This window comes from Malaclemys terrapin, chromosome 2 (assembly GCF_027887155.1).
Source record: "Malaclemys terrapin pileata isolate rMalTer1 chromosome 2, rMalTer1.hap1, whole genome shotgun sequence".
Classification (NCBI taxonomy): Eukaryota; Metazoa; Chordata; order Testudines; family Emydidae; genus Malaclemys; species Malaclemys terrapin.
Genome location: NC_071506.1, coordinates 75,140,771 through 75,155,974, shown reverse-complemented (window position 1 = coordinate 75,155,974; position 15,204 = coordinate 75,140,771). Strand labels below are relative to the sequence as shown.

The following is a 15,204-nucleotide window of genomic DNA, read 5'->3' as shown; positions in this document are numbered from 1 at the left end:
GAACAAATGTGCTTAAACTACGGGGGTGTCTTGGGGGGAACAGCACTAGTCCTGGGCACCTAGGACAGCTGGACCTCAAAGTCCCTTTTCTAACAGAGAGGCCAAAGAAACCATGTTGCATCCTTCTCAGACCAAGCGAAGCATAAAAAACACAAGGATCCATAATGGTGGGATCCAAATAGAGCAGCCTAGTGAGTGTCCAACAGGGGGAGCTTTACCAGAGCTGCAACAGTACTTACCTCAGAGGAGGGACTGCGTCTTATCACCAGCAGGTGAAAAAAATCACCCCGAAGGAGCAGGAAGAATTCACACCCCTTCCATACCATAGTGTTGAGCTGGCCAGTATCCCAGGTGGAGGAGACTGCACGATCTAAAAGGGATGATGCACTGGGGAGATTCCTACTGTGTACTGGGGAACTAAGGAAAGAATTGTGTCTCCCTAATGTGGACAGTGACTGTCACCCTTTTTTAACAGAGGATAAAATGATCTGGAGTAACCAGTAAAAAAAAAAAGTACCCATGTTCTAAATCTTGATTAAGATACAGAAATGTTACCTGTGTTTGATATGGACCAAATCTGGCCCTCAGCTACACCTGTGCAGATCCACTGCTCGTTGGTGTAACCAGAGCAGATTTTGGCCCCATTTCTTTGTTTACAGTTTCTTGTCCAAATTCTGTTCTCACTTAGACCAGTGATAACCCAGAATAACAAATCAACTGAATTACTCTGGATTTTTACTGCTGTAAGTGACAGCAGAATTTGACAAAATATTCATTCATTCATAAAGACACGGTAGAACCAATTAAATTAATAATCAACTGGGGATACATAACTCCCATGCCAAAAATCATTATAATTAACCAAATCAGAATATATCAACTTCACTCCCTCAGCTTAATATTCTTTATTTGATTTGTGTGTGTGTGAAGTGTTTGTTCTTAATTAAAATAAACACACAGGATCTGATTCTGTTCTTACTTATTATACTTGTATACATCAGGAGTTACTCCACTGAAGTTGGTGCTATAATACCAGTACAAAAATGGGTTCTAGTTAGAGCAGGAATCAGATTTTCAATGTTTTTATACTGGGAGAAAGTGATAGTGTATAGATTAAAAGGCCACAAAAACTGAATATGCTTTTATTAATACTTAGATCACCTAGTATAAAGGAACAAATTGGTAAGAACATTAGAAAGCTTAAACATACTGAAAATATGCTATTACAATTATTTTACAAAACTATATAACTTCTTATCAGCTATCTATTGACCACTGGAAACATTCCATTGTTCTGATGTACAAATTAAGAGGATGCATACATCCATGTGTAACACAATGAAGTCTTTTTCTTAGCATCAGGAGTCCAGTAAATAATGATAATTGATTTGGTGTTCTACACACGGTGTGTAACATTACATTAGTGTAAAGACATGTATTTATGAACTTCTGTTTTTTTCTTCATTCTAAAGTCTGTCTGTATAATGTATGTACATTAGATAAGTTTTTCTTTTCTCTTTTGGTCCTGTTACACCTTGTTTTGCACTGGTATTACAAAACAATACAAACTCTTTACACTGGGGGGGGGGGGTGAGAAACCCCAAACAATCAATCCCTCCTCCCCCCTCCCAAAAAAGAACACAACATACTTTTCTGGATAGTTTTGGGAAGTGACCACCCAAGGACCCAGCAGAATCTCAGTTATGGTCTCTAATTTAATTGATAATGTCTCTAATTTAAACTTAATTCAGGCTGTATTGGAAACTTTGGGAATATTTTAAATTGGTCATTTAGATCAGAGGGTTGTATGTGTGAGGGGCCCTTGTTGTAGGGTTCACTATGTGAAGAGACAGACAAAGAAAAAAAATTAAGGCAGTTATTAACTTCAACAAGAGAAGGATTGTACATTTAGGTCCCATTCCTGCAAACACTGGCATATATGAATAGTCCCACTGTGCTGGTCATAGAGGTCCTAAATGCAAATAATTGATTTAAATTCACTTTAAAAACTAGGAAATAGAACATTCATGTATATACAGTACTGTGGCACTATAAATGTCAATACTTACAGCAGCAAGATTTCTCTAACTTAAAGAAATTGCCTAAATAATCAAATTCATTTTAACACCTTTGTGTATTCCTATGAAATAGTTAACATTTCCTGAAGTAAGACAGAAGTGCAGGTGGCATTTCACAACTGGCAGCAAGTTCTCTTTTTCTTACTTTCATTTAGATCCACCACATCTAAGTCACCCAATACGCAGGAATTCTGCAAAACAAATTAAAATGAACATGGCATTAAGACGAATGCAGCTGCACTATATTAACATAGATGCTTGAATATTCTTCTCCATGGGTGGACTCACAAGGCAGCCCATCATATATTTTAGCTTTATAAAACATTTTAGTGTGTCACTGAATAAATTTCTAGCTCTGAAGAGTCAAATGAAAGGCTGGACATTTTAGGGCGTTTTCTAATAAATTGGATGAGTCTAGTGCCCATGGAAGTGACAGGCAGATAGGACATGCTCATACTATACTTGGCTCTAGCCCCATTTCTGAGTCCTGAAAGATCCTATGGGTGGGCATGTATGGTCTTCTGAGAAGACATCATAAGTCATGAGCTAATCCTGTAAATCTCTACTCACTGGAGTGGTACATACTTATGTAGGTAGTGCTACTGACTACTTGCATAAGTAGCGCTTTCCCTCATGAGCAATTTAGCCCTAGTGTCATCTACGACTTTAAATAAGCATCAGATTTTGCTATGACAAATGGTATGGTAGTTTTGTGATGTGCACAAATATCTGTACTCATTTTCACATTTAATCTAAAGTAGAAATGGATTTTATGCTCTAAAACCCCATTCTTCAGAGATCCTGTACAGTGGTACTGATGAATTGACCTATTTTGCCTATTTTTTCTAATTTACTGTACAGTAATAAGAAGTATTACAAACTCCCTCAGCTCTGAGAAATTGGATGTGTTTCATCTCATCCCTCTCATTGGTGGAAAGTCAGCTCAAAGGAAGGGTTCCAGCAGCACAAGGCACACACAACTCCTGCTGGGATGGAGGGGGGCTGTGCAGTTCCAGGCAGGGATGTGTCTGGGGTAGCCAGGGATGTTCCAATTCAGTGCATCCTCAGCTGCTAAGGAATCCAAATGATAACTTAAACTAGCAGAACCCCACAAGAGACAAGTAGTGTGAAACATGCCTGCCCTTCCTCAATGATAACTCTCTTGGAGAAACAAGGGCCTTTCTGGAGCCAGGGATAACAATTGCTCCTTTCTGTTCCAGCTGTGGTGACCTGAGCCCAGGATATCAAAGCTCCAAAACTCATATTTCAGTAAATGAAATGGACTTGTTTAGGGCCTGCTTTGCAGATGTGCTGAGCACCAACAAATCCAGTTGAAATCAATGGGAGTTGCAGGTGTTCAGCATTCTTTTTTAAAAAAAAAATCAGACCCTTTATTGTTATGAAGGAAGTTAACTTATCTTGGCATATACATTATAGTTCAATAGTTTTGCTAGCCAATTTTTTTTTAATCCAAGCAACTCCCAGCATTTAATTAACTCAGTCTTAATAGAAGTAAAACCATCAAAATAGCATTCTATAATAGTAAAACATTTATTTACTGATGTTAAGAGAAGATAATAATCCCAGCACAAGGTTTTGGCCTAAGGCCCTTCCTGTAAGTGATGAGCTATATTGAATTGGGCAATTAATACTGACAAGAAAAACAATCAAAACCAGTTATGCAGTGTACTTGTAGCAAACATCTTAAGTCTCTGAGAGGTGGGACACTGAACCCCAGAATGAGGGGATAAAAACATGGGACCTTTTGTTATGCAGATAAAGAAAAAATGTTTCCAATTTCTCTTACTATTCTTTCCTTTTCTGCTTGGCTTGTTTACCAAGAAAGCAATGATACACAGAGACATGCATGCAGTCAAGAGGAGTCACCCACTTTCTCTCTGAATCCAGCAGCCAGTGGCTCTCAACTTTTCCAGACTACTGTTCCCCTTTCAGAAGTCTGATGTGTCTTGTGTACCCCAAGTATCACCTCACTTAAAAACTACTTGCTTACAAAATCAGACAAAAATAAAAAAGTGTCACAGCACACTACTCCTGAAAAATTGCTTGCTTTCTCATTTTTACCATATAATTATAAAATAAATCAATTGGAACATAAATATTGTATTAAATTTCAGTGTATAGTATATACAGCAGTATAAACAAGTCATTGTCCGTATGAAATTTTAGTTTGTACTGACTTTACTAGTGCTTTTTATGTAGCCTGCTGTAAAACTAGACAAATATCTAGATGAGTTGATGTACCCCCCTGGAAAACCTCTACGTACCCCTAGTTGAGAACCACTGCCAGCAGCAATACTTGCATGTTTCTCACTACAGAGGCCAGCTGTTGAAAGGGATATCTCTTTACCTCTTTGAGGGAATAAGCGTCATGGAACTCAAAGCATGGACCTGGGCCAGAAAATGACTGAAAAATGTCCTGCAAACTGCAGAACAATTTATAGGTATGACTGGGAGACTATACAGAGTATGAACTTTCAAAGGGCATAAGAAATTAAATGTTGGATATTTGCCTTATGGTTTGGGGTTTTTTAAAGTTTCAGCTAAAATGGTTCAGCAGGGTGGGACAGGAGTTGGAATCAGCAGGAGCTGAATATGGCAGCAAGGGAATGGGTTAGGAGTAGAAGTGGACAGGGAAAGGCTGGGGGAACAAGTGTTTATAACTACTAGAAAACACTCCCCTTCAGAACCTGGAACTGAATCCATTATTTCTGAGTCTCAACATTCTATTCACAGTAAACAGCTGTAAAACCCACAAGCAAAGTGTGTCTTCATCTTTTTCTGGGGCAGGTCCTCATAGAAGATAACAGCCTTCTACTGCTACCAGTTACTCAGTTAACTCAAGGGATAGCTGGTAGGACTGTGCCGTATGTAAGCATCCCAACCCTGCTGAAGACCAATATGCAGGGTCAATATGGATCCACATGATGGAAATTTTATTTTTTCAATTTTTAAGTTTTTTAAAAAACATAGGAAATTACATAAAAACCCCAACATTAAAAGAATGTTAAGATTGCAAAGTCAAGCACTCAATAATTAGGAAATACCAGAATGAAGGTTGTCTTTGCAACCTTTATTCAGCTCCCTTGTATGTATGCATTATGATGGTCTTTAGCTACATGATCACCAGGGATCCTAGTTTTCCATGATAAAAAGCCCAAAATTCTCTGATAAAATCCCCCCATAAAAATCCATGTTTTTCCATGTTTAAAATGAAACACTGAATTTTAGCTTCCCTAGCCACTATATAGGTATTAGGTGAACACAATGTTTTATTGATATATCTAGAATATTTAAGCAAGTTTGAAGCCCACCAGTGCCATCAATCATTATAATAAAATATAATCAATAGAACTGCAATTTGTATTTCTTACATATGCCAAATACTTTTATGTTGAGCGATGGAGTTCGGCTGTCAGCCCTGGGTCGGTTAATGTGGAGACCCAGATAATGGGGGCTCAGATAAACAGGGTTCTACTGTTGTTGGGGTTTTTTCCCCCCTCAAAATGAAAAAACTAAGGATTTGCAGTAAAAAGGAAAATTCCGCATTTTTCCGTGGCCAACAGATTTCTAGGATCACATACTATTTTTTCCACAAGACCTTAGGACACATTCAGTGTACAGGGCGGTGCTCGCTGAATGAGCACCAGTTGACTTTTCTTTTTATATTCAATCATGTAATGTGTGGACCCATGAATTGGATACTTCATACCATTCAGATCCTGTACTGGTTACAGAATTATTAATTTCTTCATGGGCTTTTCTAGATGCTGTCATTGTAGTATCTGAGATCTTTACAAACATAAATTCATTAATGCTCACAATACCACTCTGAGGAGATATTATTATCCCCATTTGACACATGGGGAACTGATGTACAATGATTAAAACAAAAATGATCAAATTATCAACTGTCTGAAAACTTGAGAAGCCCAGGGTCTGATTTTTCAAAGTACATGGCATTTAATAGCACTTCACGTATGTTCACAGCAGAGCTCCCAATGACCACATTTGCAGTTGTGAGCACACACTGCATATCTACAATCAGACCCCAGGTGGCTCAAGCTGTGTACCCAGAGGAATGAAGTGAGGAACAAACACTGCTCACCTGTGAAAAATTGTATGTGACTTGCCCAGCACCACATAGGAACTCTGTGACACAGCCAGAGATAGAATCCAGTTCTCCGGAATGGCATGCAACTGCCTTAACAACAAGACTCTCCTTTCTCTTCAGTTCCCTTTCCTCATTCACCACACACCATTCTTCCGCAACAAATGAGGCATGGGCCGTACAGACAACAGCCCCATTCACTATGCAACCCTGATTCACTCATACAGTCTGTCCTGTCCACAGAATGAGGAAATACTATGTGGTCATGTAACTAAAAACTGTATCATAATGCATTGTTTTAATATATCTTTGGGTATTTAATTAAATATAGTACAGATTAAATTAATTGAATACATAATCTTTCAGGTTTCATTATCTAAAACATCCCTAATCAATATAAAAGAAACCATTATGAAATGGTTATAGTAGTATGTTGATATAGTGGTATCTCTTCATCCAAATGGTATCCAATCATTAGGCTTTATATGTTACTCTCACCTTCAGTAGAGGAAAACCCTGGATGGAAGCATTGTGCTCGGTTTTGATAGTTCTTTTGCTCAGTAAATACATGTTTATTAAATACAGAAACTTGTTTTGATGATTAATTGTATTTTTGGGGAGTGAAGAACATTGTTTTTTATGGTTTTGTTGTATTCTTCAGAAAATGGCAATTGCTCCTGGTATTTATTTTGCTGATTTGGGGGGAAGGGGAGTTTAAAGCATAGTTTCTTTCCTCCTCCCCCCCAGTTAATATGATGTCATAACCAAGAATCCACAAAGACCAGACTTAAGTACAGAGACTATAATATTCTTGTCAAAAGCTATTTGGTTAGACGACTAATCTTCAGCCATTAAACTGAGCAACATATGACAGTATGCATAAATCTAAATGCTAACTGTATTTTTTTCTGTTTTTGTTTAAAGTGTGACTCATGATTGCAGGATGGGTCATTTGGTAACCATGAGCAATGTTATTAAACAGCTGTCATCTTCTAATGAGCAGGTTTAGGCAAATCTGAATCCAGATTCTTAAGAATTCTGAATAAATAAAATACTGTTATTTGTAAACATGCCTCTGCAAACTTTCAGAATAACTGATAAGTGCAAATACAAATGTCAGAAACATTAATTCACACTAAAGATTTTTTTCAATAATATAAATAGCTGTTTGAATTGAACAAAAAACATGCATTAGTCATTCTCAAAATTATGGCCTGCCTCTGTTATTCAGGTGAGTAGTTGTAATGAGTTCAGGTGATCAGTTAACTTTAATGAGACAATTCATGTGAGAGCTGCAAGGTTGAGTCCTTACTGTAAAATGATTTTCGCAACTTGCACACAATTTAAAAAAGTCTATATAATGTTGTTTTAACTATCTGATAATATTGAGAACAAAAAATATGCCTCAAGCAGGAAAGATGTAGCAGACTCTGACATGGGGTAACTTGCTGCCATGGTTTAAAGTATGAGGCCCACTCTTTTATATTAGCAAGTGTAGTGAGAATAATTTTGAAAAACAAATATATAATGTGTTTTAACACATTTCAATGTTTCCTCCAACCTGAGAGTCCTTCAAACCACAAACTGCTCTAATTTTACAGAGTTCCAGGAAGCCCTGAATCTGTGCACAAATTATAGGTCCCCAGCATTCCGGTTGCAGGAAGAGACTATATAGTTAGTTAATAACTATATATGACAACAGATGGAGCTCAAGAATATTTAGCAAAAATCCTGGGCTTTGTAGGACCAATAAAAGTTGTTGCTGTGAACCTGCAAATATATTTCTCTCTGCAGCTTTTTACATCAGCTCTTAACATAACTCACCTGCTTCCTGGCAACCTGGCCCTAATGGCTTCCCCAGGGAACTCCTTAAAGGAGATTTCCTCTGTGGGATTGGTGTGAGATAATATGCTTTCCCTGGCCTATCTATATTCAACAGGGCTGCATCTAGTCTTCACCTCCTTCTCCTGTGTGGATCCTGGGATAGGAGGATCAATGCCATAGAGGCAAACTGGCCAAAGGGAAGGGAACACAGAGACCTGTGCCTCGAGGAACGATTTTGGACCAGAACATTGTGTGGGGCTTTACCTTATTTTACGATGGGTAAATAAATGTTTTATTATTGTAAAACAGATGTACCACTGTCCCTGATGCGTGGATTATAGCACGGCATCATTTTACACAGTTGCTGGTCACATTGCTGACTACATTCACTTCTCCAACATAGAGTTAGGAAGGTTAAAATTCAAGCAGTACATCCAGGTTTCACTGTTTTGTGAACAAGCAAATTATTTTGTTGTACCTGAAAATTTTGGTGAAACCAGAAGGCAGAAGGAAGTTATTGTAAACTCTGCCTTACCAGTCCAATGGGAAAACTAAATAAAACTGAGGTGAGGAAGAACCTTATTTGAATCAACAAAACAAATTTTCAAATATTCACCTTAATTTCCCTACCCTTTTCCATGCTGGATTTGTGCTTCTTTTAAAGCTAATGACTAGTTTAGCTAATGTATGTGTTTGTTTTGCAGCACAGACAAAAGTCCTGGATTAATCTGACTGAGACTATCAAAATCATTTCACTTATAACCAAAGGTGCATTTGAATAAAGGTTTCTAGAATTAAAAAACTGTTCCCCTTAATCCTCAATATGATTAGTATTGATGCATAAATTTCCTAGTGAGTCTTCACAGCTGTTATTGCTTACCTGTAATTTGAACTTCAGATGTCTCAGCAACAGCAAACATGTCATTATATTAAAACAATAATATCCTTTTGTGTTTCAAGTACATGCAGTAAATTCCTTGGTTACAAAAGAAATTAAAGTAAACCTATTTGAGACTCTGCCAAATCTTAAGAGGCCTACTGTTAGTGCTTCTGATGTGAATGATTTTTTTGACAGTACTAAGGTTATTGAGCGCATCTTCATAATAATGGACATCAGTCCACCTAAATATTTTTTTCTGAGAAATAACCAAGCTTAGTACTGTTGTATGATGGTATTGGTCCTTGATTTAGAAGCAGTCTGACTCTGAGCTGATTAGTTTCACCACTATTGTGATAATTAGGTCTATGAATTTACCCTACTTGTGAGTGCAACTGTAAAAAGTGAATGAAAGTTCATGGAATGTCATAATAATCTACAACAACAAATGCTGACTGAAAAAGGTGCAAAAGTAAGACAGAAAGACTGAGTTAGTACAAACAAAAAGTCCTACTGGTAATTCAAGGACTGTATTAAGATTGTGACTGGTAAACAGAAGGAGAATGGAAATAAATGAACTAAAATTGGTGTTTCAAAAATTAGACCTAATTGGTAGACAAAATAATGAACAGATAGGCTATGCCATCTATCACTCACTTTCGGGATCCTTAAAAAAGAGACTTTGGGAGGAACTCTGGCTACTGCAGCAAACTTCACCATTGTGGCTGCCACCCCCACCATCTCTTGGGAGCCCAGGCCTTTGTCATCCTGATCCCAAGAAATGTTCTGTCCAGACTGGGCCAGAGAAAGGAACACAGATGATTTTTTCATCTCTACCAGCTGCAGCTGAATCCCACGCACCACCTGGGATGTGAGCTTTTCTCTCTCTCTTCCCCCACCCCCACAACATGTGTCCCTTTCCTTCCCCACCTGATTTCTTTTCTTTCCAAGTTCTCTCCTTTTGCCTTCTGTTTAATAAGAGTCTGACTTAGCCAGCCAAAACTGCATATTCTGGTACACTATGTATTTCCAGCAGTAAGGTTGCAAGTATCCAGAGACAGAACTGTCATTTTTTATCTTTGCTGTTCTTTTCTCTCTCCTTTTGTGTGTTTGTCTTGTTTTGTCTTCTAGAAATGAGACTTTAAAAGCAGCAGCAGCAACAGTTCCAGCCCATCTCTACTAACTTCTTCTCTTTTCCCCAAAGGATAATTATTACCATCTTTAATATCACCCAAGAGACTGTCCAACAATTCTTTCCAGCTAAAGGGAAAGGGAACAAGGGATGTTGTTAAAATGAAAGCCTTATTTACTACTTTACATTTCAAATATTTTAAATGTTTTCCCTCTTTTCTGTATTTTTAATAAACGGTTGAAAGGATTTTTAATGCTGTTTACACCATGGTACTAAGCAGGCTGAGGTCTCTGTATATCAATTCTCAAACCTTTTCGAAACTGTGTAATGTTGGACATTGACTGGGTTATGTTAACACCTTTGAATCTTTGGGCCCATATAGTCCACCTGAATTAACAGACCACCACCCTGTATGGCCATTTAATCAAAACACTGGAATTTTCAACTTTGTCAGAAATTTTGTTCATTTATCTTCATTATGACTTCAAGACTATTCTGAACTGAAGGCTAGTTTTGTATAAGTAATGTTGGTGATGAATGACAATAATAATACATTTAAGGAGAATATCCATTAATATCTAAAGCAATATTCTGCTATCTACAAATAAATCCCTTGATGGAAAATATTGTTTTAGCTCATTAATAATTCAGTGGTTTGTAATTATTGCTCTAGACACTCAGACTCCATCATGCAGTAGTAAGTACCTTTACACTGCCACACCCTTCAGGCTGAGACTGATTCTGACAGCAGCAATCCATTGCTAATTAAGTCAGAAATCCTTTAAGTCCTAGCAATTTCAAAAGAGGAGTTCATTTTCCTCTTTACTTAGCAATACCAATGTAAATAATTTGCACATGTGTGTTATAAATTGTGGATCAGACATTTGCTAATTGAAAATAAAGGGCCAACTCCTTCCACAGCTTCTATACCCCCTGGGCCAAGTCACAGAGTGGCAGTGGAACCACTCTGTGGCTGCTGAACCTTCCTCTGTGGAGAAGTGCCTGTGGCTGGTGAATCCGCAAAGCTGCACATCCACCAGCCCCACCTCTTCCCCAAGCCCAAAACTTTTGTGTGCTAGAGTAGAAGGCACATCCACAGAGCACAGCTCCACGGTACACAGGTGGCCTATATTCCCCTGTAGAGAGGCTCACCAAACTGGTTCTGCTGTGTTAAAGGTCTTCCGCAGCACTTACTCTGTCCACAGGATTTGTCCCAAACAAGTTTTATTGCATTGCCTCCTCCCCCCAAAAAGGAACCTACCTTGTCCAATATTTCCTTGACCAATACTGAAAAGGCATCTTCAATATTTATGTTATTTGTAGCACTGGTTTCAAAAAAAGGTATACCATATTCCCATGCAAGCTGAAAAACAAATAAAGGCAAGAGAATGACATATGGATATATGTACAATACTATTATAAAAACAAAATATTTGATAAAGCAACTTTTCAATACGAGTAAACTTAGACTAATAATAAATGATAAATTAATGGAGATCTCCTATCTCCTAGAACTGGAAGGGACCTTGAAAGGTCATCGAGTCCAGCCCTCTGTCTTCACTAGCAGGACCAAGTACTGTTTTTGCCCCTGTTTTTGACTGAATTAATAATAAATAATAAAGCATATATTCATAAATTTAGTGAATGCGATTTCATAGAATAATTTCATATGCATCCTCAAGTTACTAATTTCAGGAACTTTTAAAACATTCTCATACATTTTGCACGTGCAGTGATGCTTTTTCTGACATGTGTCTTCATACATAAATTAAAAGATAAAAGGCTAATGGGCCTCTTCTAATTGTTCATTGAATGGAGAATGGATCGTATACAACAAGTGTATTTGAATGAAACTTTTTAAAATATAGAGATGGAAGATTTGGACTGCAAAATGTATAGTTTCAAATCTGGCAAAAATCTATAGATATGAAAATGAGGATGTAAAAATGAACCCAGTTCTAGATTATAGAAATAAATGATCAAATATAAACACAGACACTACAGTCTAAATGGTAATACAATACAGAAAAGGATAACATTGAGGTTAATGGATAATATGTTTATGTCTTGTGGAATTTTTTTAAAATTATTTTTGTCTGTATTTGCAGCATAGGGATATGTGGCCTGGTCTAAATCCCACCGGATCAGACCCACGGAGCATAAATTGAACAGAGCTGGATTATAAGCACCTGAACTTCGTATATCCCTAATTTTGGGGATCCAGTTAGTGTATTGCATAATCTCAGTTTTCTCCCATTTTTAAGATTAATTTTGTAATTAATTTTCATAAAATAAAATCAATAAAAATACAAAAAGGTAAATGACTTACAGCTTTTACGTTAATAAATATAGCACATTTCACAGGTTATTCAATACAATTTTACAATTATGCAATTTTACAACTTGTCAAAAGCTATAAGACCAGACAATACACAATCAGACAATATTACACAGGCATAACTTGTTAGGGTGGAGGTAACAATAATAATAAAAAAGATACAAATAGGAAAAAGGGAAGTTGGGTATGGGGGAAGTGGCAGTTATTGAGAGGGAAAAAGTGGAGAGGTCAGGTGGAATGGAATTCTGGAATTATTTGAGCTATCTCAACATTCTTTATCCAAATGTATCAAGAAATGGGGTTCAAATTTCTTCAAATTCATATAACTGCTCTCTACATCGAAAACCTATTCTTTCTTTTGCTGCTAACTCAGACAGGTCTGAATATCACTGCTCTATTCTGGGCATAACCCTACTCCTCCATTTTTTAAAATTCATGCACTTGGTAATTATTGTGGCCCTCAAGAACCAAAGTCTTTGTGGTGGAGTTAAATCCAGAGCTGTAGGTACATAACCTAGGAAATAATTTTCAGCTCAGGTTTAATTGCTGAGGCCAAGCCCTATTCTCACTCATGTGCATACCTTTTTCCATAGCTGCCTGACTGATGGACATTCCCATAGAATATGCATCAGGTTTCCTCTTTCTTTATTACAGCGCCAACAAACATTAAAGGACAAGGCCTCCACAACTTGCACAACTTCTGTGACTCCCAAAACATTCTGAATAGAATCTTTTGCTGTATCAGGCATGGCCTGAAATCCAGAGGAGCATTTTTAAGAGTCCGTAATATATGCTGCCAGTGGTGGTCTTTTAAGGACTGTGATATATCCCCTACCCATGCTTTTACAAAGAACTCCAGACCAATGGAGTTCCTTTTCGTTAGTAAAGCATACATAATGGACATGGGACTGGGGAGTTTATGAAGAATTTCTAAGCTTCCCAGTAGCTCTGGGGCCTCTGGCAGTCACAGGGCGTCTGGATCAAATTGGTATGTTAACAATGTTTTACCCGTAAGTACTGCCACTCTGCAAAGATATTGTTGCTTTAGTGTTAGAAAAGAGACAAAGTCCTCATCCTAGACTAATTGGGAAATCTATATGATGCCCTTGCTCAGCCAGTTCTTCCAAATTACACTTTTTTTTAAATCCAATTTTCAAGTCTTTGTTGCCCCAGATAGGTGTTTTTGCATGATGGTGAGGCTGAAATTGGTATCTCTTAACTAGGATATCACAGATCCTTTACACAGCCACCACTATAGGGACCTTATTTTTCTCCATTGAAAAAAAAGAGGAACCAAGCAGACCAGCAGGAGGAGCTGGATGCATCAATACCTATTCATTTTCCACCCATGTCGGCATATGGGTGTTGGCATGCTAGAGCCAATTCGATATCTGTGATGTGATAAAAATATAATATTAGTTTTGTCGGTCTGGAAGCCCAACACCCCCACTTGGCTTAGGGAGCTGGAATTTTTCAAGTGATTGTAGCTTTCTTTTTTTTAAAACACAAGCTTTTAGCATTTTCCAGCAGGGAGCAACCCTTCAACATATAAACCAGTTACAGAACCATAGTTTTTCTTTAAAATCACCAACTATTTACAGTCCTCTTCTATAACCATGCTCCTAAGTTTTAGGATACAAGCGCTAGGGTCCCTGCAGGCTCCCATCCATTCCCATCACCTGCAGCAAAGCCAGTGCCTACTTCAAGTTGCCAGGGCAGCCTCTCCCCAAAGGGAGGTGTAGCTCATAGAAGAAGAAGAGCTGCAGACAGTTGGTCCATGGAGGGCAGAAGAAGAGAGAATCTAACTTCCTTCCACCTCAACAGCAAGAAGTCCTTTAAGGAGAGAAGAAATTAAACGTAATAAAGAGGAAAGGGTCGTAGGTCCTCAAACTAGAAGCAAAAGCCCCACTTGGAGGTAGGAAAAGGATGAAACCATGAAGGGGAGAGGGAGAAAGGAACCATTATGGGGAAGAGTTTCAGAGGAATGAGAAAAAGATGTGAAGAACCATGGTGAGACAACAGAATACAAAAAGACACAAGAAGGGGCATAAAGGGACAGAGAGACATTTTAACATTGGAGAGAGAAAGATGGCGAGTGTCAGAGTGTAGCAGCCCCTGCTGGCCAAGCATGGTGCTACAGGCACTACCAGCCTCAGTTTCCTAACCCAGAGATGAGTCTCCCCAGCTCTCTGCACATCAGTCAATACTGTGATGTGGCTCAGCCCTCCAGTCAAGTCACAAACAACCTTAAACCCTTCCAGGAAAAAAGTCCCAACAAACAAAAATGTCATTCTGCCCTTCCGGGGCTTCTCCTCAGCCCATCCTATGAGCCTTGTTCCCAGGCTCTGGGCTTTCTGGCTCTGGTATAGAGCACACAGTCCCCAGGCTGGCTCCCCTGGAGTAATATTCTTAGCTCATGCGGGGCTCTATTTCTTGCATCCTTCCTTGCTCTAGTATAGAGCACTTTGTTTCCCTGGAATACCCAGCCTCCTGCAGACCTTGGCTCAGGAACTTCCACAGGAATCTGCCCACTCCCCATGGCTCCACACATCTTTCTCAGTCTTCTTATGAGGCCTTGGGGTCTGTTAAACTGTTACCTAACCCCCAAGTTCCACCGTCTCAGGCTGGGAAGTAGCTAATTAATTATGCCTAGGGTGAGGCTGGCCCCACTCCTCTTCAAGGGGGGAGTGAGAAATAGAGAATGGGACAAGTAGGAACAAGATAAGACAAAATAAGAGGAAAGGAGATGCTTCTTTCCATGGACAGAAAAGGTACAGATAATATGAGACTACATAGCAAACATTTATGTGTAAAAAGTGGTATGGA

General features: G+C 38.4%; 1 protein-coding gene across 4 annotated transcripts in view; it reads right to left on the bottom strand.

The window, feature by feature from the left end:
• Nucleotides 1-1,126: 1,126 nt before the first annotated feature.
• The window catches only part of LOC128830900 (ras-related protein Rab-10-like), a 47,798-nt gene continuing 33,720 nt past the window's right edge, over nt 1,127-15,204 (bottom strand). Inside the window, exons 5-6 of one of the 4 annotated variants that reach the window (XM_054016782.1) lie at nt 11,302-11,403; nt 1,127-2,269 (exon numbers count right to left, since the gene is read on the bottom strand). In XM_054016782.1, the coding sequence (XP_053872757.1) occupies nt 2,192-2,269; nt 11,302-11,403 (180 nt within the window). In that variant the 3' untranslated portion in view covers nt 1,127-2,191. Of the gene's footprint in view, nt 2,270-11,301; nt 11,404-14,057; nt 14,212-15,204 lie in introns of those variants that run through there. The other 3 variants (XR_008443710.1, XR_008443711.1, XR_008443712.1) reach the window with 3 other exon arrangements.